At 42.2% G+C, this 21,639-nt stretch overlaps 1 protein-coding gene across 1 annotated transcript in view; it reads left to right on the forward strand.

Moving 5' to 3' along the window:
- Positions 1 to 17,458, forward strand: part of ATP6V1H (ATPase H+ transporting V1 subunit H) — a 147,802-nt gene extending 130,344 nt beyond the window's left edge. Inside the window, exon 15 of the mRNA XM_044294499.1 lies at positions 17,109 to 17,458. Within this exon, the coding sequence (XP_044150434.1) occupies positions 17,109 to 17,169 (61 nt within the window). The 3' untranslated portion in view covers positions 17,170 to 17,458. The remainder of the gene's footprint in view (positions 1 to 17,108) is intronic.
- The last annotated feature ends 4,181 nt before the right edge of the window (positions 17,459 to 21,639 follow it).

Below are 21,639 nucleotides of genomic sequence, written 5' to 3' on the forward strand. Positions count from 1 at the left end.
AGAGACACCAGACCCAACAATGCAGACAAGCTGAAGGCCGCAATCAAAGTGACCTGGGCTTCTATAACGCCTCAGCAGTGATACAGGCTGATCGCCTCCATACCACGTCACATTGATACAGTTAGGCTACTTTCACACTTGCGCTTGATCGGATCCGTTCTGAACGGATCCGATCATATTAATGCAGACGGAGGCTCCGTTCAGTACGGATCCGTCTGCATTAATAACTTTAAAAAAATTCGCAAGTGCGCAAGTAGCCTGCGCGGATCCGTTCAGACTTTCAATGTAAAGTCAATGGGGGACGGATCCGCTTGAAGATTGAGCCATATGGTGACATCTTCAAGCGGATCCGTTCCCATTGACTTACATTGTAAGTCTGAACGGATCCGCACGCCTCCGCACGGCCAGGCGGACACCCGAACGCTGCAAGCAGCGTTCAGCTGTCCGCCTGTCCGTGCGGAGGCGAGCGGAGCGGAGGCTGAACGCCGCCAGACTGATGCAGTCTGAGCGGATCCGCATCCATTCAGACTGCATCAGGTCTGGACGGAGGCGTTCGGGTCCGCTCGTGAGCTCCTTCAAACGGAGCTCACGAGCGGACTGACGAACGCTAGTGTGAAAGTAGCCTAATTCAGGCAAAAGGAGCACCAACCAAGTATCGAGTGCATATACTGTGCATACTTTTCACTAAGCCAACATTTCTGTACTAAAATCATTTTCTTAATTGGTCTCATTTAATATTGTAATTTTCTGAGATACTGACTTGAGTTTTCATTAGCTGTAAGCCATAATCGTCAACATTTAAATAAATAAATGCTTGAAATAGATCACTCTGTGTGTAATGAATCTATATATGACTTTCACTTTTTGAATGGAATTATTGAAATAAACTTTTCAAAGATATTCTAATTTTTTGAGCTACACCTGTATATGCAAATGCAGTAGTGTAGTGAGCCCCTGCCCCCTCAACCTCCAAGTTGAGGCAACCAGTCCTGCTCCCATTCTAGGACAAGTTGCTTGTGGCCTTTTTAAATCTTTTCCAGAGAATCCCTTTAATCAGGAGAATTGTAAATGTCAAGATGTAGATTATGTTAAGAGGGCAGTTTTCTTTCATCGATGGTCACTAAACATAATTTGTACAATTAATATCTACATTAAAGCAAACCAGCACTTGAGGGTTGATGTTAAAAGCTGCATTGTATGTGTAATTTACTATCATCTGTCTCTGAAATACCTTTTATATTTGACCTTTGCAAGGCTTAATGTTATTGAGGTCTTTCAAGTGTGTTCTCTTAAGATAGTCATCAAGCATTAGATGAGCCATCTTTCACCCTTCCTCATTAAAATGAGGTCTTAAGGAATCAAACCTGGATTTTCTAGATGGAAGCTCTTGCGTATAGACACTCATTTTATTATTTATCTTTAGTTTGAACTGTAGGACATGTCTACATCTTCCAGTTCCTGTCACAGTGTGCATGACATTTTCAGTGATCATAAAGATCAGGGGTCAACAATCTTTTTGTGTATGGAGTGCACATTTATAATAAAGAAAAAAAACAATGCTGAAGCACTCAGTGTGCCATGCCATAAAGGAAAGTCATATAACACAAACGTGACATAAACCAGGTATTTACTAGCTACATTCCAAAATTCTCAACACACTGCCTGACGGTTTAAAGAGGTCAACCTCATGCGCCAATAACATCCAGATTTGAACCCCCACACACAGAGTAATCGCATTCAACCCTCTAAAAATAAGCAGAGAGCTAATTTTCATCCCCATCCTCCCTCCGCCCCCTTCCCACATACAGGCTCGCCATTTCCTACACCTCCCAAGTAGTCATAAAGCTTTGTTCCCATCATCCCCCCCCCCCCAACAATTATGTCATGGATCAGCGGGTGTGAACACACTGTGCCATTGACTGGCTATACTCTGGAAGGGTGTGTCCAAGCAACTACCTGGTTTTCACTAGAGCCTCAGATGGTGAGGATAGTCTTGAGCCGTTAGGGTAGTTGCCAGGGGCTACTCCAGAGCAATCCCAGAGTCAGTGGCAGCTGGTCCGGGCGGACCAGGAGGTATCTGAGTAGGTACCAGAAGCACAAGTGTAGTCAGGCGGGCAGAGACATTACCAGGAGCAACGGTGCAGGACCGAAGGATAAGGCAGAGACGTGGTCTGACAGGCAATAGGTCAGACAATCCGGGACAGCAACAGAGGAGAGACAAAGCAAGCAGGCAGGAATCAGACGATAAGCAGATTCCGGGAACGAAGTATAGATCAGGAGCACACAAGAGTATCAGGAACCAGCAAACTCGAGGACCTTGACACTGAGGCATCTGGGAAGGGGGCTGAGCCACTGAAATACATGCAGGAGAGCCAGAGTTGTTCAGCGAGGTCACCTGACCTAACCCACACAGCCCAGGGAGTGATGCGCTCCGCCCTAAGAGCACTGTAACACAAAACCAGCCAAACTTATGTTGTGTCCACGGCTAAGAGGAAGCTGTGGAGCGGAATCCTCAGAAGCAATAACACCTACAGAAACAGAGCCCAGGACCACAGTGGTGAAATGGGAAGCATCGGTCACGGGTCACCTGAGCGTGGCACCCGGGACTGCCGCGATAAGCGGGGAAACAGCGGCATACAGCAGCCGCTGTTACAAATTACATGCAGGTTCACCTTCATCCCCCCACCCCCCAAACTAGTCAGTGTTCATTCCCCCATCTTCCCAAGCTCACCATCCTCTCCTCATCCCTAAACCGGTAACAGTGCTCATTTCCCCCATCTCCCTAAGATCACCATCCTCCCTCCACCCTAAAGCTGGTCACAGTGCTTGTTCCCCTATCTCCCTAAGCTTAGCATTCTCTTCCAACCCCCAAGTAGTCACAGTGCCTATGACCCCATCCTCTCAAGCTCACCATCATCCCGCCTTGAGATGAGCGAATTTTTTAAAAATTTGATTTGGCCGGTTCGCCGAATTTTTATTTTTTAAAAACTCTCTTCAATACTAATTTATTTGCGGCAAATCGCGTTAAAAACGGCTATTTCCTGGCTGCAGAGAGCCTTTATAGTGGTGTAGAACACTATGCCTTGCAGTAACACGCATAAGGAGTCTGCTGTGTTAGTGATATAATACTGTGAGTCAGTTTGACATGCAGATGACAGGCTTCGCTCTTAGAATCACTGCACACTTCACTTATTTGGGCAGTCACGGGGCCAAAACTAACCAAATAACTCAAGTATGAACTCCGCCTTACAGGCCAATGTTAGCGTCAAGAATAAGCGCACTCCTTTTACACCCTCTTCAGCTGATTCCACATAGATGTCTACAGAACCTGTTCTATTAAACACTTAAACAGGTAGAGCCCCCCCGGACAGAGTGGAGAGGGTGTCAGCAGTAAGTTTGTGTTGACATCACTGATTAATTTGCCCTTCCTCTGATCTGTCAGAACAATAATTGACATGGAAACCGAACCCAAAAAGAGACTGTCCGATTTTGTGTTTAGCCATCCCATACATACACTGGATGCAATTGAGAAAATCGTATAGAAAAATCCAAGGTTAAATAAATTACTTAAATCAAATTATTATCTTCAATATGTACATAGGAATACAAATGATTTGCCTGACTTTACATCTCACCTTGATAAACTTTCTCCGATGCACTGCTTGTCTTGTGCACTTTTGAGTGGCTGTCTGAGATTTAACTGGATTCATCTATTCATTCTGTACCGGTAACAGCTTTGAAACCAACTTGTCAGTGTTAACATGATATTCTTTGGGGGGAGGAGGGAGGAAGCTGATGACAATTGACTTTCACATTTATTTTACTGTCAATAGAAATTCACTCTCCCAACTGAAATGCAGACCTAGAGGCGTAATATATATATGAATACAGTACAGCATTTTTCCTTACACTCAGGTAAGGGTGGATCTCCTCTCCAATCTCCAGCAAAATCTGACACGGTGTTACCCATAAAATTGTGCACCACATACATATAAAAAAGACGAAGCACCGCATATGGAATTAAAGTAGTAAACAAAAAAGTGCTAAACCAAAATATAGTAGCCTCTTTTGCTTTGATGACAGCTTTGCACACTCTTGGCATTCTCTCAATCAGCTTCATGAGGTAGTTGTCTGGAATGCTTTTCAGTTAACATGATGCCTTGTCAAGAGTTAATTTGTGGAATTTCTTGTCTTCATAATGTATTTGAGACTATGAGATGTTTTGTGCAGAGCTAGGACTTGTACACAGTTCCATATAGCGTTTAGCCCAGTTCTACTTACTGATCTAATCCACATTATGGCATGTCGTAGTTTTTATTCCAGCTGCCTCTCGGCATTATAGTGAATAGGGCCAGAGTGGACTTTCGGCGGCACTCGTGCACTAGTGGCAGCACGGATCCGGCAGGCTGTTTACCTGCCGGAGAAGGCTACTCCTACTGTGAAAGTAGCCTAAGTAGACAAACGACAGTCCATCATTACTCTGAAAATTTCTAGAACTTCAACGGTATCCTCAAGTGCAGCCATGAAAGCAATCAAACACTATAATGTAACTCACTCTAATTTGGAACACCCCAGGAAAGAAAGGCCAAGAGTTACCTCTGCTGCAGAGGAGAAGTTTATTAGCCTCAGGAACCACAAACTAACAGTCTATATACACTGCCTGTCCAAAAAAAAGTCTCCACCTGGATTTCACTAAGCAAATAGTTATGAGCCTCCTATTGGATAATTACTGCATGGGCGATTAGCTTTCAGCTGGCAATGAGTTATTTAACCCCAACTGGTGCAATGAGTTGCTTCTCATTTCTTAAACAACCTTGTCGAAAGACACATCTTGTGGTCGTGGAAAAGATATTAGTCTGTTTGAGAAGGGTCAAATCATTGGCATGCATCAAGCAGAGATTGCAGAAACTACTAAAATTGGATTATGAACTTTCCAACGCATTATTAAAAACTGGAAGGATAGTGGGGACCCATCGTATTCGAGGAATAAATGTGGCGGGAAAAAAAATCCTGAATGATCGTGATCGGCGATCACTTAAACGTTTGAAATCAAATCGAAGAAAAACAGTAGAACTCAGGGCTATGTTTAATAGTGAAAGTAAGAGCATTTCCACACGCGCAATGCGAAGGGAACTCAAGGGATTGGGACTGAGTTGGGCCTGTGTAGCTGTAAGAAAACCACTTATCAGTGAGGCAAACCAGTAAAAAAGGCTTCAATTTGCTAGGTAGCATAAAGATTGGACTCTGGAGCAATGGAAGAAGGTCATGTGGTCTGAGGAGTCCAGATTTACCCTCTTCCAGAGTGATGGGGGCATCAGGGTAAGAAGAGAGGTAGATGAAGTGATGCACCCATCATGCCTAGTGACTACTGTACAAGCCTGTGGGGGCAGTGCTATGATCTGGGGTTGCTGCAGTTGGTCAGGTCTCGGTTCAGCAACAGTATGTGCTCCAAGAATGAGGTCAGCTGACTACCTGAACATACTGAATGACCAGGTTATTCCATCAATGGATTTTTTATTCCCTGATGGCACAGGCATATTCCAAGATGACAATGCCAGGATTTATCATGCTCAAATTGTGAAAGAGTGGTTCAGGGAGCATGAGACATCATTTTCACACATGGATTGGCCACCACAGAGGCCAGACCTTAACCCCATTGAGAATCTTTGGGGTGTGCTGGAGAAGGTTTTGCGCAGCAGTCAGACTCTACCATCATCAATGCAAGATCTTGGTGAAAAATTAATGCAACACTGGATGGGAATAAATCTTGCGACATTGGAGAAGTTTATTGACACAATGCCACAGCGAATGCGTGCCGTAATCAAAGTTTTTGGGACTGGCAGTGTGTGTGTGTGTGTGTATGTATATGTATATGTGTATATACATGTAGGGTAATTTACTATCCTACCTATATTAGGCATATTTCTGGCACAGGTTATTTGCGCTGCACTGCAATCTGCGACTTTTCCCTGCTCACACCAGGTCTAAAATTTGTTTTAGTTGTAGAAGATGGTCTAAATGTAAGAAAGCAAGGAGGCAGGCAACTCTACATAACTTTGGTGGGTCCACCACCAGCTAAGGGGCTTATTAAGACCAGCGTCTGAAATGCCTTAATAAATGACCCCCATAATCTTTTTCCCTTTTATTCGTAATTTATCATTTCTATTACAAAATTATCATAGAAATGACCATATCAACCCATTACTGGACAGGAAGTAACATTTTCCAAATAAGTGATAATCAAGAGACATCATCACAGTTATTCCCAGTAACTCCAAACATCCATCCAATGCTCCAATGATTCTTATTTTGAGAGTGTATTTTCTCTTTTTTTACTCTATCCGCCATATTTTCCCATTCACTTTTCAATGGGGTCTTAGATCACCAAATCAATATTCTCTTTCATCTTTCTGCCATTAAAACATGTAACGCACTTAATATCGCATCGGTATTATTATTATATTGTTATGATTTAATTTATCATAATATTGTTGTCCATAAAATTGTGGCCACCATAGAAGTGACCATAAAATGACAAATATGTGCCCACAGAGTGGTTTCTACTGCAATGTTTTCACTGTAATACATTATTTTTCTCTCATATGACCCCGCACTGCTTTCCACTAAGACAGAAGCCTACATTTTAGCAGTGACAAACATAGTTATTAGGTTGCACAGGAGAGCGCCCTAGACCAGAAATGATTCAAGTGTGCCATTTCTGGACAGTACCAGAGTAGGGAAGTCAGGGGTCACGCCTAAACGGCCGGCAAGCTGCATGTGGCTGCCCTGTGACCACCCTAGTAGTAAGTGACTAATCAGCCTGCCGAAAAATGAAGCCTTCATCTTATGTATAAAAGAGACATTTCAGCAGTACTATGATTTCCCCCGTGTCAGGTTCATGTGAGCCACGAACACAATGCTTTTATTTCACTGTTACAAAGTGAAAAATTGATTTAATTATTTCTAATTAATAGTCCTATCAAATATTATAATAGAGGAAGAATACCTGACTTAATTATACGTTACTTTATAAATGGATAATTAGGCGTTTCATGCCTCCTGTTTCACTGGGACCCATCTGCCAGATACAGTAAAGTGGATGTGCTTCTGACATTCTTTTAATGTGTGGTCAAGTGAAACTGGCATTCAGAGCTGAGATTTCAGACAGTCAGTGTCCACAAAACAGACAAGAATAGGACATGTTCAGTCATTTATGAGACAACACACGTATGACATGGCTGAGCCTTGTTACTGTACGACTCTCCTATAGGAGTCTGTTGGTGAAGCTAGGAGTGGTCCAAACCATTATGGACCTAATGCAAGTTCCGTTTATTAATAAAGCAAGTAAATGAAGCATGTTAAAATCTTAAAGAACCTCTTTGGCATACATTTCCATAGCATCCCTGTATGATGTCTGTGAAACTATGGATATCTTCTATGTTTATTGTGCCTTCTTTCATGCTCCGTTTTGGTTTTCAGATTCCCTTTGGGGAAGAGATTTTTGATACAAATCCCATGATGCTTCACTATAACATGGCAGGTTGAGCCACTGATGTCTGCAATTGCTTCCTTTTGGTCTAAACCTAATCACTAGGGAGTCTTCTCTCTCGAGGTGGAGGTTTTGTGGAGCAAACGTCTAGGACAGGGCTGAAGCTGCATACTGCAGGCAATGACACCCCACTCCAGGAGGTGCCCCTGAGTCTGTTAAGATTAACACCATAGTGCACAAGTTGTGGTTGGAGAGCACTGTCTTGAGGTTTTTGTATGATCACTTGGGGTGTGACTTCTGGAACCCCCCTGAGTTTCCTGTGTGAATAGACTGTGATGCTAATGAGTGACCACAGCTCCATTCTCCTGGGTGGGACTGCTCTTGTTGGCTATTGTCCCCAGCATGAAGGATCTGAAATTTAGTGATATAAAGTATAGCAATTTCTCTCTTAGAATTGTTCAGTTGGTTAGAATGACACAAATCACATAAAGTAGGCACTAGAGTACTTTGGTATTCATTTTTTTTTGGGGGGGCAAATCCGTTGTCAGTAAATTTTCGAGATACAATCAAGCACCATATCATGTTTCTGGGGGGTGGCAGGTCTAATATTACATAGCTTAAAGAGGACCTGTCACCTCTCCCGACTTTTCTGTTTTAATAGCTTTATGCATTCCCCATGTAATAATAATTCTGGAGCATCTATTCCTATGTCTCTATGTTGTGCCATTCCTTTATTATTTCTACTAGAAGTTATGAATGGATTGCTAGCAGTCTGCAGTAAGGGTACAGAGGGGAGGTAACCAGTTGGGGGGGTGTACCTGCACAGCCTCGCTCTATCCAATCAGTGCTGCCATTTTCAGTCTGTGCAGGTACACCCCCCCCCCCCCTAACCTGTTACCACCCCTCTGTACCCTTACTGCAGACTGCTAGCAATTCATTCATAACTTCTAGTAGAAATAATAGAGGAATGACACAACATAGAGCCATAAGAATAGATGCTCTGGCCCCGCGCTTGCGCAGTTCGCATAGGCTAGTGCAGACTACATGCGGACACACTGAACCACCGATGGTTTGCTGGTTTTAAAATATGTAATCGTGAAATATAGTTCAGCTCACAAATCAATGTTTTTGAGGATGTGTCCTTTTTAGGTATTAGTCCCTTTAGTATTTATGGAAAATCATGTATTTATCTTGCACTTCTTGTAATTTTATATTCTGTGTATTATTCATGTGACCAATTGTTTTGATGTACCATGTGCTCATTTATTCACTTATGAATCATGTGATCAATTTTGGGTATATATACTCTATATGTGTGGCAGTATTGCTTTGCTTGACAAAGGCCTCATTGAGTGGGCTGAAACGTTGCCTGGAAATATAACACTGTATATACAGCTAGATATATACAGCTTCTGGAACATGGAGACCAAGAAAACGACAACAAAAACTGTCAGGTCTGTTTCACACTTGCATTGTGGCTTTCCGGTTTTCGGATACGGCAGAGGATCTCAAAACCGGGCAGAAAAGGATCACTTTTGTCTCCATTCATTGTCATTAGGGACAAAACTGATCAGGATGCCTTCCGTTCTGTTTTGTTGCGTTGTTTGACCTGACACAAAACCGCTGCAAGCTGCGAAACAGAACAAACTGCATTCGGCAGCAAAATCCATGTAAGTCAATGGTGCCGGATCCATATTTTTTGTTGGCTAGAAAAAAATGGATCTGGCACCCATTGACTTGCAATGATTTTCGTACCAGATCAGGTTTGTTCAGTTTAAATTTATTACCATACATCCGAATGTATTAAATGGCATGGATCTGTTTACTTTTAGTTTTGAGAACCTCTGCCGAATCTCAAAACCGGAATTAACAACGCAAGTGTAAAGCAGGTCTCAGTGATGGGATAAAAACACCAAATACATTCTAAACAACCCCTCCAACTATAACTAAAAGTCCCCCCATTGCTAGGTGCGGGCTGCTCATAGGGGGGCCTTGTCAGCTGCTATAGGCACGACATGAAGGGACAAACCTCATACAGGAGGCCACATACACACAGGCTGTCCTGGCCTTCTCTGTCACTGTGGTGACTACATCCGTTACCTGCGTGTTGCATGCTTCTCCCCATCACGGATCTCCAGGCAGATCTGAGGTGACCAGAAGTAGACCAGAGAGAAGAAGAAAGAAAAGACAGGGAGACAAGAGCAGGAAAGGAGGCATGGGAAATTTCTGCTGGTCTCTTGGGAGTGCCTGCTGCTCTGGAGCGGGTACCAGATGCAGGCTGGAGCCTGGCTACAGTTGGTTGGATTGTCGGGCTTCCGCAGTTATGTGGAGCCTTGTTTTACCGCAGCACATACAGGTCTCTTCAGTCCCTCCTGACTTATTAATGGAATGGGCGGCAGGGACTGAAAAGGACCTGCACATGCACTGATACCATGCTCCGGAAAAAAAAAAGACTATTCTTAAAAATCAATATCAGCAGTAAAAGGGCGAGTTATCGGAATTAATTTGATTAATCGATCAGCCCTAGTTCAAACCATGGTTTTTAAATAGCGAGATACCTTACATCTGACCAGATGGCCTGGAGTGCGAAGCCTAAGCAGGACTAGCTCCTTTGTAAGCTTTATATCTTTAGAGGATATGTCCCATTACTAATTTATTTGGCAATTCCAAATGCAAGTTTCTTAATATTTCCAGGTATATTCCTTTGTCATATCTCAAAATTAAGTGGAGAAACACAAGCTTTGATCCCCTCCATCAGATTGTTCTGCTTGCAGCATGTGTCGCTTCCTCCATTTGCTTGCCGTTTACTTTGTACTCTGTGCTATTTGCCTTTTTCCATTTCAAGAAAATAGTTCATATCATAAATGCACAGTAATTCACCAAAAATAATTTTTCACTTCCTGAATTGTGATGACAAACCACCTAAGAGCATATAGTTAAATGTGTTCCAGTGTTTGTCATGCTCAAATAACCCTAATGGACAGTCATTTTCCCTAATGTCCCAGCGCTGCTTTACTCCACTAGCCCAGTAGTAACAGATCTCACAATTTGTGTAAATTACAAAGCAAATACATTAAAGTCTCATAGTAAATGCTTCAGGCCCTCCAAAAGGTATCGATTATAGTTATTTATACCGCCTTTCATTTTGATAGACAACCTTAATTCTACTTGTCACTTAATAGCCTGTTAACGAGATGACTGTCAGAGGTGCTGTTCATCTGCTGTTACAAAATCTAGTCTACAGCGCATTTTTCATATTTTTATTATATATCTTAATGTCTGGAGGGGTGTTCAGATCCTTGGGGATCAGATAGAAGACATTAAGTATTATCAGAAGAAAATTCTTTCGGAACTTCACATTTTATGTCACTCTGGGATGTTAGTTTGATGAAGCTGTCAGTCATACTGTTTAAGAGTGAAGATTTTGCAATATATTTTCTTTTTTTATTTCTAGTTGTTTTAAATTGAATTGTAATTTTGTAGCTCACAATTAAGTAGTATAAGGCATTGCTTAAACTTCCCTTCTTGCCATTAGAAGATGACTTGAGTTGTTTTCATCTTTTCATCGCCCTCCTTCAGACGCTACAGCTCTGTGTGCTCCGATTGGCTCCCGCCTATAATCCCTAGCCCTTCACAAGCTGATCAGGAAGCCAGTGAATTTAGAAATTTTGATATTTTTTTTTTTTTTATAGGAAAGATAGAATGATGTAAATGGCTAGTAAGTTTACCCCAAATGAGAAGAAGATTTTTGGGTTATTGCTGCACATATACTCAATCAAATGAGGAGAAGTCTTGATATCTGCTATAAAGTAAAACTGCACGTGCTTTTGCATTTTGTTGGTTGAAGGGGTTGGCCGGTTTTCTATATTGATGACCTATCTTCAGGAGCGCTGCCTTCTCTTCACTGTTTACCTGCTCGCCATCAACATTGCAGTGATGAGCAGGTTTAACTGCAGCTCCCCATTCTCTTCAATGGGAAGGAGCAGACGGAGTGTAACTGCTCCTTCTCACTGAATTGAATGGGGCAGAGGAGCTGAAGTTATCGAGAAGAGAAGGCAGACCCCCGCCGATCTGACATTGATGTCAGGATAGATCGGCAATAAAGGAAACTGGACATCCCCTTTAAAACAGAGGGAATGTCAACACTAAGGGTCCATTCACACGTCTGCAACTGTTTTGCGGTCCGCAAAACCCGGACACCTGCCATGTGCATTCCGCGTTTTGCGGGCACAATAATAGAAATCCCTTTTTGTTTTCAGTGCCTGCGGAGACGAATAGGACATTATATTTTTTGCGGGGCCGCGGAACGGAAGTGCAGATACGAACAGCATGCGGTGTGCTGTCAACATCCTTTGAAAATGAATGGGTCTGCGCCCGTTCCAAAAAATTGCAGAACAGATGCGGACCCAATATGCGGACGTGTGAATGGACCCCAAGTGTGTAAGGGCTGTATTACACTACCTGATGTGAATATGTGATAACACGTCCATCGGCTCACATTTTGCACCGACCTGATTACACAGGGCTAAGAAAACTGAATGTGGGAGGAACAATGGCTACTACAGTCGTTCCTCCCTCATTCAGTTCTGTTGATTATTGGCAGCACATCCCTAATTACCCTGGGAGATGATGAACCTTGTCTATCAGCCGACAAACATGCATTTGCTTGTTCATCGGCTGATTGACTCCTTGATTGTACAGATCAATCATCGTTAACAAGCACATGTTCCCAGCAATTGGCCTGAAAATTGAGCGGTCTAATAGGAACCTGAGGCTCTCAGATAAATGGAAGTGGCTTGCAGGGGCAGTGTAATCTGACTGAGGCCATCCAACTGTCCGCCTGTGGCAGATTTCAGGGCAATCAGTACCCTATCGTGTTTTTTTGGATTTCAACATCACTGTCTATTTGTTTGGGTAGGAAGGTTCTGTGAGAAGTATGCTTAGCTGTATGTATGTGACATCAAATCTAATATCAATCAAATGCATCAAGAACACACTCTAAATCCTGGTGAGAAAAAGGGGGATTTTATCGTCGTGAATCAAAGTTGTTCCAATTGGCCTGGAAATTAGTATATAACACCCTCCAGTCTTCCAGGGCTAAGATTTTTTTTTTTTGAAGAGAGGTTATCTCTTTTTGTCAATTTTATTTATTTATTTTTACAAATTTTTGCTCTTCACTCTCCAACCCCCCCCCCCCCCCCCCCCCCCCCCCCCCTCCCATTCCTTTTTAAGCTCTTGAATGCAATGATATCCGTTGCGGGGGCTGGAGGATGCCCCTAATTTATATGATGTCATAAATTAGGCACCTCCTCTGGCAGTCCGTGCGCTTAGACTGAAATCTATGGTAGCTCCAAGCTGCCATAGATCTCAGTCTTCTTTCAGGCCACAAAACTGGCATAAAAGAAGATAACATTTCCACCTTTACTTTACATGCCCTCTTTTTGGGAAGGTTGCATGGATTGCATGAAAACTGGTGGGGGGGGGGGGGGGGATGACAAATTTCAAAATAAAAATTCAAAAGTAAGACTGCCAAAGAAATCTACATGAAACATCTGTTATTACTTATGTGTGCGCCGGTTAGGAATACAAACTAGAGGTGAAGGTCTGTTTTAAAATAAGTGATTTGAAAAGGGTTAAAAATCTTAAATATGTTCAAAACCTTTTGAATAATGGTGCATCTTTTATGACATACTGTGAAAGCCCAGTAGTTACAGTTTATAGTCCATTATATGATTTTTTTTAAAATAATATTTTCAGTCGCAGGACTGACTTTCAAACGTGCAATTAAATAAAACAAAAGATTATATTGATATCCACTGGTGCTGAACAGTTTTTTTTTTTTTTTTTCTGAACCAGTTCTTCAGCCTTAGATAAATCCGTGCACAGCATGCAGAGCCACATAGACCTAGAAACAAAAGGATACATGAGTATTTTACATAAATGGAGAGGATAATTAGGAGCCCTCTTGACATAAGCTGCAGAAGCCTCTTATAGAGTAGTAATGACCAAGCACAGTAACTGAGTGAATGGCAAAACCTATCGTGATAATTACATTCAGCAGGGGGTATATATTTTTGTTATTCATGGAAGATTCATTATTTCTGTTCACATTTTCTTTATCTGTGTGCCAGACCTCGATCTCCAGTGCATTACACAAAATGTATACACCCATATGGGTTCCATTTCAGAGCTAGACATCATAAGGCTATTTAAAAGCTTGTGGATATGGGGTTCTTTAGTGATCCATATCATGGAAGCAGTAGACGGCCTTAGGGGCATTTGGGGATGGAGGTAATGAAGCTGCGTGTATTTGTAATACATTTTGAAAGCCTAATATCTAAATAACTTAGATTTGCCAAAAATGGCTGGCTTAACTGCCTAAATCATGGCTGTACCCAGGAGTTAAATTTGACAGGTTAATCCTTAGAACCATGAACATTTATATGCATAAGAGATGGTAAATGTGACGTCTGCTTCACATGTAACATGACAGTGATGCTCAGCCTTTGAGTAGAACTATTCACTTTTCACTTTGTTATTTTTCTATATTTTTTTTATTGTGCTGCTGTTGATAGATCCATCATACCAAGGGCAGAACGCCTTCCTTCTGTGAAATGAACTGTTCTTCTGCTTGAACAGTCCATCTGATCATGTGTATGAGTCTCATATATGCTATGGGGATTATGGAAATTGGCTGTTGTGTGGGACTCCCATAGGTGGAATCTTCACCTATTAGACATTTACCCAATAATTTTTTTAAGCTCAGTATTTATAGAAAATGGTTTTTGTTTTGTTTTTTGGCTGTTATTCCTGTTCATTTTGGCATAACTATGAAAATGGAAATTCAGAATATTTTCTTTCTGTCACAGTCGACACAACTAATAAGACCTCCTACATAGATGGGTAATCCACTGTCAGTTTGCTACATTTATCCGTAGGATAATTCTCATGATAATAGTAGATGTGGAAACCGGATAATGGTAACAATACAGACAGCTGTATTGTGTTCCTGATAGGCCTAGATAAAGATGCCTACAGAAAGAGCATTGTACGTAGTGGAAAGTGTGATTCTCGGTTTGCCATGTTAAAAGTCCAAACAAAGGGAGTTAAAGGGGTTATCCAATCCCCCCCAAAAAAGCCCCCGGCCCTCCCCCATATGCCATGCCCCTCCACGCTAAATATACTTACCCGGGTTCCCGCTCCCTGCGCTGCTCCTGGCCTTCGCACACCTGCTATTATATCGTATCTGTTGAATTGCAAACCAGATTGAATGTAGAAAAAAATACATGCAGACCTTTTAATAACTTCATTATTTTGTCTGAATGACGCTCAGAAACCCCTTATTTATTAGTTTATGCTTTTATTTTCAAAAAGTACATCAACAAGCCATACATTTTAGTTATATTACTGTCCATTTTTTATTTCACCTGTTAGCTATCTTATTCTTTGTCAGTTTTTTCTGTACGTGGACCAGTCAAGCCACCCGGCCATGAAGTAATAACACTCTGGGCATGTTAGATGAAAGAGAGCAATCTTTTTTGGTTTTAGAAACATTTTTTTATGCACCTGTAACATTTAATTTTCCTGGTTACCAACCTACTGTCTCTGTATGCCCGAATTGTGTTGGACAGTCTGTAATCACATGACATGACTTGTGGATTAGGTTATCAGTAGGGATGAATGAATTGACTTCAGATGTTTCATCCAAAGTCTATTCGCATAAAACGTAGTTCCAGTACTGTACGGAGTATTAAAACTAAGTTTTATGCAAATAGATCTCGGATGTTTTAAGTCAATTCGCTCATCCCGAATTATCAGTAACATTTAGTGCTCACAAAACATCTGCCTATTCAGGTATGGTAGATTATTTCAGTTTTTCCCAGGTCCTTTCTGTTGGCAACACAGGACTTTATAATCTGACATCAGAAAAGAGACTAATCTTGTGACTCCCGTCTCCAGGGCCAGAACATCTGAAACAGCAGTTACTTGGTGACAGGAGATGGTGTGGATTCTATGAGTTAGATGCAACTTGTGGCCATGGCCTTATCTCTAATTATGTGTCCCTCCTTCCATGACACTAGGTACAAGCCTCATTACTATAGCGATGTAGAATTAGGGTTGAGTGATATCAAAAATATTTCCACAATAACGATATTAACAAATTTTTCATGATAACGATCTATATCACGATAAATACCCATTTAGAAGAAAAAAACACGTACTTGTGTTTCAGGTCTTTACAAAAACTCTGATTACATGTAGAAATAGGATTTAAAGAAAAAACATATATATTTACATATCCTGTACCGGATAATGGTAACAGTATAATGGTAACAATAATGGTAACAGTAATGAAAATGAAAATTCAATGTAACAGAGACATGACTTGAACTGTCCTCTGTAGTTTAAGGTGGCCATACACATTAGATTTCCATCAGCCGAAACTGCCGTATAGTATGGGGACCACAAGTGCTACCTCCTCTTGATGTCACTAAACTACCGCAGTAATTAATACCACAGTATATCGTAGATAATGGTAAATTAGGGAATAAGAAACAAGCGTATTGTAAATTGGAAAATAAACTGTATTGCACACATCTGTAAAGATTTTTAAAGAACAGAATATTTTGAATATTTAAAGTGTAAATGAGGAGAGTCTGTTTTCAGTCTTCAGCATTCTACTGAGCACTGAAGACTGCTGTGTGGAGCAAGTCAGATAGCCAGGGTAATGGGCAGTTATAGATAGGGCACATGGGGACAGGGGTGGTGACAAGACGCAGGATGGAAGCCTCTGTATGTTACACACAGGCGTCTTCAGCACTCTGTAAAAGACTGAAGACTGAATACAGGCTCTCTACATAACACTGCTGAGAAAACTCTTTACACACTAGTATAAAGAAGCATCTTTCTCTAATGAAATATATTGCAAAAATGTTTAAAGGGTTTCTACCACCTGATTTTGACCTAATTAGCTGTCAGACACTAGCGATCTGCTAGTGTCTGAACTACCTAACAATGCTATTTTCAGACCTTTGTGTGGATCCGTTTCAACTTTTATTGATATGCTAATGAGCCTCTAGGTGCTATGGGGCGTCTTTTCAGCACCTAGAGGCTCGGTCTACTCACACTGTATGCCGCCCCGCTCGTCCGTCAAGCCCGCCCATCTCCTCTAGAATGCCATCCTCCATCTCAGCCAGCGGACTAATTCTCGTGCCTGCGCCGAATACAGATGCACACGGCACAAGCGCGATAATTCGTCCGCTGGCTGAGATGGAGGATGGCATTCTAGAGGAGATGGGCGGGCTTGACGGACGAGCGGGGTGGCATACAGTGTGAGTAGACCGAGCCTCTAGGTGCTGAAAAGACGCCCCCCATAGCACCTAGAGGCTCATTAGAATTTTAGTGAAACGGATCCACACAAAGGTCTGAAAATAGCATTGTTAGGTAGATCAGACACTAGCAGATCGCTAGTGTCTGACAGCTAATTAGGTCAAAATCAGGTGGTAGAAACCCTTTAACATTCCTGTCCCTACAGTATATCAATGGCTTCTGTTTTATTGTGAAATAGAAGTTTGGAAATTTGCTTGGATCACTAATAATCTAATTTAATGTTTTTCAGGGAATATCTGGGAAAACAGCTACAGTCAGAGCAACCCCAAGCAGTGACTGCCAGAAGTTAAATCTTCATTGATGTGCTGCATCATCCATGCTTTGCTTCTGTATCTCCCATCCATGTTTTTTTTTGTTTTTAAAGACTCTCTTTGTGGTGTTTGTTCTCCTTGCCCATTATAATCCATGGTTTAGTGAAGTATAAATGTGAAACTGTTTTAGTGTGTTGCAGTTCACTATACATGGGGGTTGGAGAGACTACAATTGCACAGGCTCAAGATACAGAACTAAAGAACAGTATGTAGTCTTGCTAATTTATTATATGAAAAATACAATTAAATGATACATTCCAAAAACAAACCAGGCTGCTTTATTCTTTTCTCGTGCTTTCCATTTTAAATATGTATATAGTGCTGATATACTTAAGGCCATGAGAGTAAATTATACTGATATCTCTCCCCATTGGGGCTTACAATCTACTTCTTATCTGCATACTGTATTCTCACTGAACCAATCATGGAAAGCCAATTACCATACTGACATGATGCTTTTGGAGAATGAAAACAAATGGGAAAGCCGATAAACACAAGACTCAGAAAATCACTGTGTTGCTATGTTTCTATGAGGGTGAGTCAAAAATAATCCACACTCTTGTTGTAGAATTTATTTTAATCAACTACAAGACAAATGCATAATTTTTCGCTAATTTCCCCAGTCACTGCGGTACAGGTTTGAATGTTCATTTGTGACTGCAGCGCAAGAAACACTGTGGGATTTGTATGAATGAAGAGCAGCGTGCAGTGATTTAGTTTTTGTGGTCTGAGGGTGTGTCTGGTGTCGGTATTTATTAAAGACATTGTGCACAATGTGGAGGAATGTTTTTGCCTCAAAGAAGTACACAGTATATGAGTGGATGAAGAAGTTAAAGGGCTTCTGTCACCCCACTAAAGTCTTTTTTTTTTTTTTTTTTGGGGGCTACTTATAATTCCTATACTGCGATATATCAATGCTATTACTCATTTTGGTTCAATTAAAAAGACGGACTTTTATAATATGCAAATTACCTGTCTACCAGCAAGTAGGGCGGCTACTTGCTGGTAGCAGCCGCATCCTCCTTTCATAAAGACGCCCCCGCCTCATGTTGATTGACAGGGCCAGCGAACGCGCTCGTCCTCTGCTGGCCCTGTCTGCATTCAAAATCTGGCGCCTGCGCCGTACCTGTCTTCAGTTGGCGCAGGCGCACTGAGAGGAGGACGCTCGCTCGGCCGCTCCTTCCTCAGTGCGCCTGCGCTGGGTCTAGATGTGACGTCATCGGCGCAGGCGCATTGAGGATGGAGCGGCCGAGCGAGCGTCCTCCTCTCAGTGCGCCTGCGCCGACTGAAGACGGGTACGGCGCAGGCGCCAGATTTTGATTGCAGACAGGGCCAGCAGAGGACGAGTGCGTTCGCTGGCCCTGTCAATCAACATGAGGAGGGGGTGTTTATGAAATGAAATCAGGATGCGGCTGCTACCAGCAAGTAGCTGCCCTACTTGCTGGTAGACAGGTAATTAGCATATTATAAAAGTCCGTTTTTTTTTTTTTTATTAACTACTGAACCAAAATGTGTAATAGCATTATAGATTGATATATCGCAGTATAGGGATTATAAGTAGCCCAAAAAAAAAAAAAAAGACTTTAGTGGGGTGACAGAAGCCCTTTAACCACCTCCCGTCTCGCTAACACAGAAAGGCGTGATTGCTGCAGCGCTGCCAGGTCACACTAACGCCGATCGGCGTCATCTCGCGTGAGCCGAGATTTCCTGTGAACGCGCGTGTTCACAGGATCGCGCAGTTCACAAGTTCATCTGCAGCCTGCCGGCCGCGATCATTGGCTGGCAGGCTGTGGATTTTTGAAATGACCAATGAAATCGGTATGTCAGACGCTATTTTGAAAATAGCGTCTGATATACCTGCTACCTGGTCCTCTGGTGGTCCCTTTTGCTTGATCGACCACCAGAGGACACAGGCAGCTCTGTAAGTAGCACCAAATCACCACACTACACATTAGACATTACCCTGTCATTTATTAACCCCTTATTTAGCACCTGATCACCCATATTAGACTCCCTGATCACCCTCTTGTCCACCCCCCCTGTCATTGATCAGGGTCCCTCATCCCTGCCAGGTAGTTGGCTACTGCTAGGTAGTTTAGCGCCCAGCCCACCGCACCGCAGTCACTGATTAGTCGCTGATTAGCGTCATCGCTGTCGCTAATCAGCACTAGTACTTTAGTATCTGTAAGTGATCAAGACTAATCGCATTCAGATCTATATACAGTTGCAAGAAAAAGTATGTGAACCCTTTGGAATTATATGGATTTCTGCACAAATTGGTCATAAAATGTTATCTGATCTTCATCTAAGTCACAACAATAGACAATCACAGTCTGCTTAAACTAATAACACATAAAGAATTAAATGTTACCATGTTTTTATTGAACACACCATGTAAACATTCACAGTGCAGGTGGAAAAAGTATGTGAACCCTTGGATTTAATAATTGGTTGAACCTCCTTTGGCAGCAATAACTTCCACCAAACGTTTCCTGTAGTTGCAGATCAGACGTGCACAACGGTCAGGAGTAATTCTTGACCATTCCTCTTTACAGAACTGTTTCAGTTCAGCAATACTCTTGGGATGTCTGGTGTGAATCGCTCTCTTGAGGTCATGCCACAGCATCTCAATCGGGTTGAGGTCAGGACTCTGGGCCACTCCAGAAGGCGGATTTTCTTCTGTTTAAGCCATTCTGTTGTTGATTTACTTCTATGCTTTGGGCCGTTGTCCTGTTGCAACACCCATCTTCTGTTGAGCTTCAGTTGCTGGACAGATGGCCTTAAGTTCTCCTGCAAAATGTCTTGATAAACTTGGGAATTCATTTTTCCTTCGATGATAGCAATCTGTCCAGGCCCTGACACAGCAAAGCAGCCCCAAACCATGATGCCCCCACCACCATACTTCACAGTTGGGATGAGGTTTTGAGGTTGGTGTGCTGTGCCTTTTTTTCTCCACACATAGTGTTGTGTGTTTCTTCTAAACAACTCAGCTTTGGTTTCATCTGTCCTCAGAATATTTTGCCAGCACTGCTGTGGAACATCCAGGTGCTCTTGTGCAAACTGTAAACGTGCAGCAATGTTTTTTTGGACAGCAGTGGCTTCCTCTGTGGTATCCTCCCATGAAATCCATTATTGTTTAGTGTTTTACGTATAGTAGATTCGCTAACAGGGATGTTAGCATATGCCAGAGACTTTTGTAAGTCTTTAGCTGACACTCTAGGATTCTTCTTCACCTCATTGAGCAGTCTGTGCTGTGCTCTTGCAGTCATCTTTACAGGACGGCCACTCCTAGGGAGAGTAGCAGCAGTGCTGAACTTTCTCCATTTATAGACAATTTGTCTTACCGTGGACTGATGAACAGCAAGTCTTTTGGAGATACTTTTATAACCCTTTCCAGCTTTATGCAAGTCAACAATTCTTAATTGTAGGTCTTCTGAGAGCTCTTTTGTGCAAGGCATCATTCACATGTGAAAAGCAAACCCAGAACTGGTGTGTGTTTTTTATAGGGCAGGGCAGCTGTAACCAACACCTCCAATCTCATCTCATTGATTGGACTCCAGTTGGCTGACACCTCACTTCAATTAGCTATTGGAGATGTCATTAGTCTAGGGGTTCACATACTTTTTCCACCTGCACTGTGAATGTTTACATGATGTGTTCAATAAAAAACATGGTAACATTAAATTCTTTGTGTGTTATTAGGTTAAGCAGACTGTGATTGTCTATTGTTGTGACTTAGATGAAGATCAGATCACATTTTATGACCAATTTGTGCAGAAATCCATATCATTCCAAAGAGTTCACATACTTTCTCTTGCAACTGTAAGTACATTAGGGTCACCTTAGGCTCTACAAAACGCAGTGTTCGCCTGATCAGGCCTGATCTTGTGCGCACACTTACGTTCAGTCCGCCCCACCGCAGTGACAGAATTTTTTTTTTCTGATCACTGCAAAAACACTGTAAAATCGCTGCACCGCTATAAAGATCACTTTTGAGCTTTTTGGATCTTTATTAGCGATCGCAGCTTTACTTTGCAAGCACTCTTTTTTACTAGGTAGGTTTGCTCTTTTTCCTGGGTAGTCTCACAGGAATACCCCCTAAATTTAGTGAACCCAAAATGTCAAACAAGGGGTATTCGGCTGAAGAGGCTTACAGGATTCTGGCCGTGATGGATGAAAGCGATGGGGACGCCTCACCCGCTGAATCCAGTGGTTCAGAATTTGAACCTGTAGACAGCAGTGGCACTCTAACCGCTAGCGAAGATGATGAGGTAGAGATCCCTGAAAGGGCCACAGGCTATACATATCGTTTTAGGGTCTATGAGGGAAAAGACTTAAAACTTGAGCCGGTCGGATGTTCTGACTACCTGGGGAGCAGTGGCAAGATTGTCTGGGACTTGGTGTCACCCTTACTCCACAAGGGGTACCACTTATACGCGGACAATTTTT

This window comes from Bufo gargarizans, chromosome 5 (assembly GCF_014858855.1).
Source record: "Bufo gargarizans isolate SCDJY-AF-19 chromosome 5, ASM1485885v1, whole genome shotgun sequence".
Classification (NCBI taxonomy): domain Eukaryota; kingdom Metazoa; phylum Chordata; class Amphibia; order Anura; family Bufonidae; genus Bufo; species Bufo gargarizans.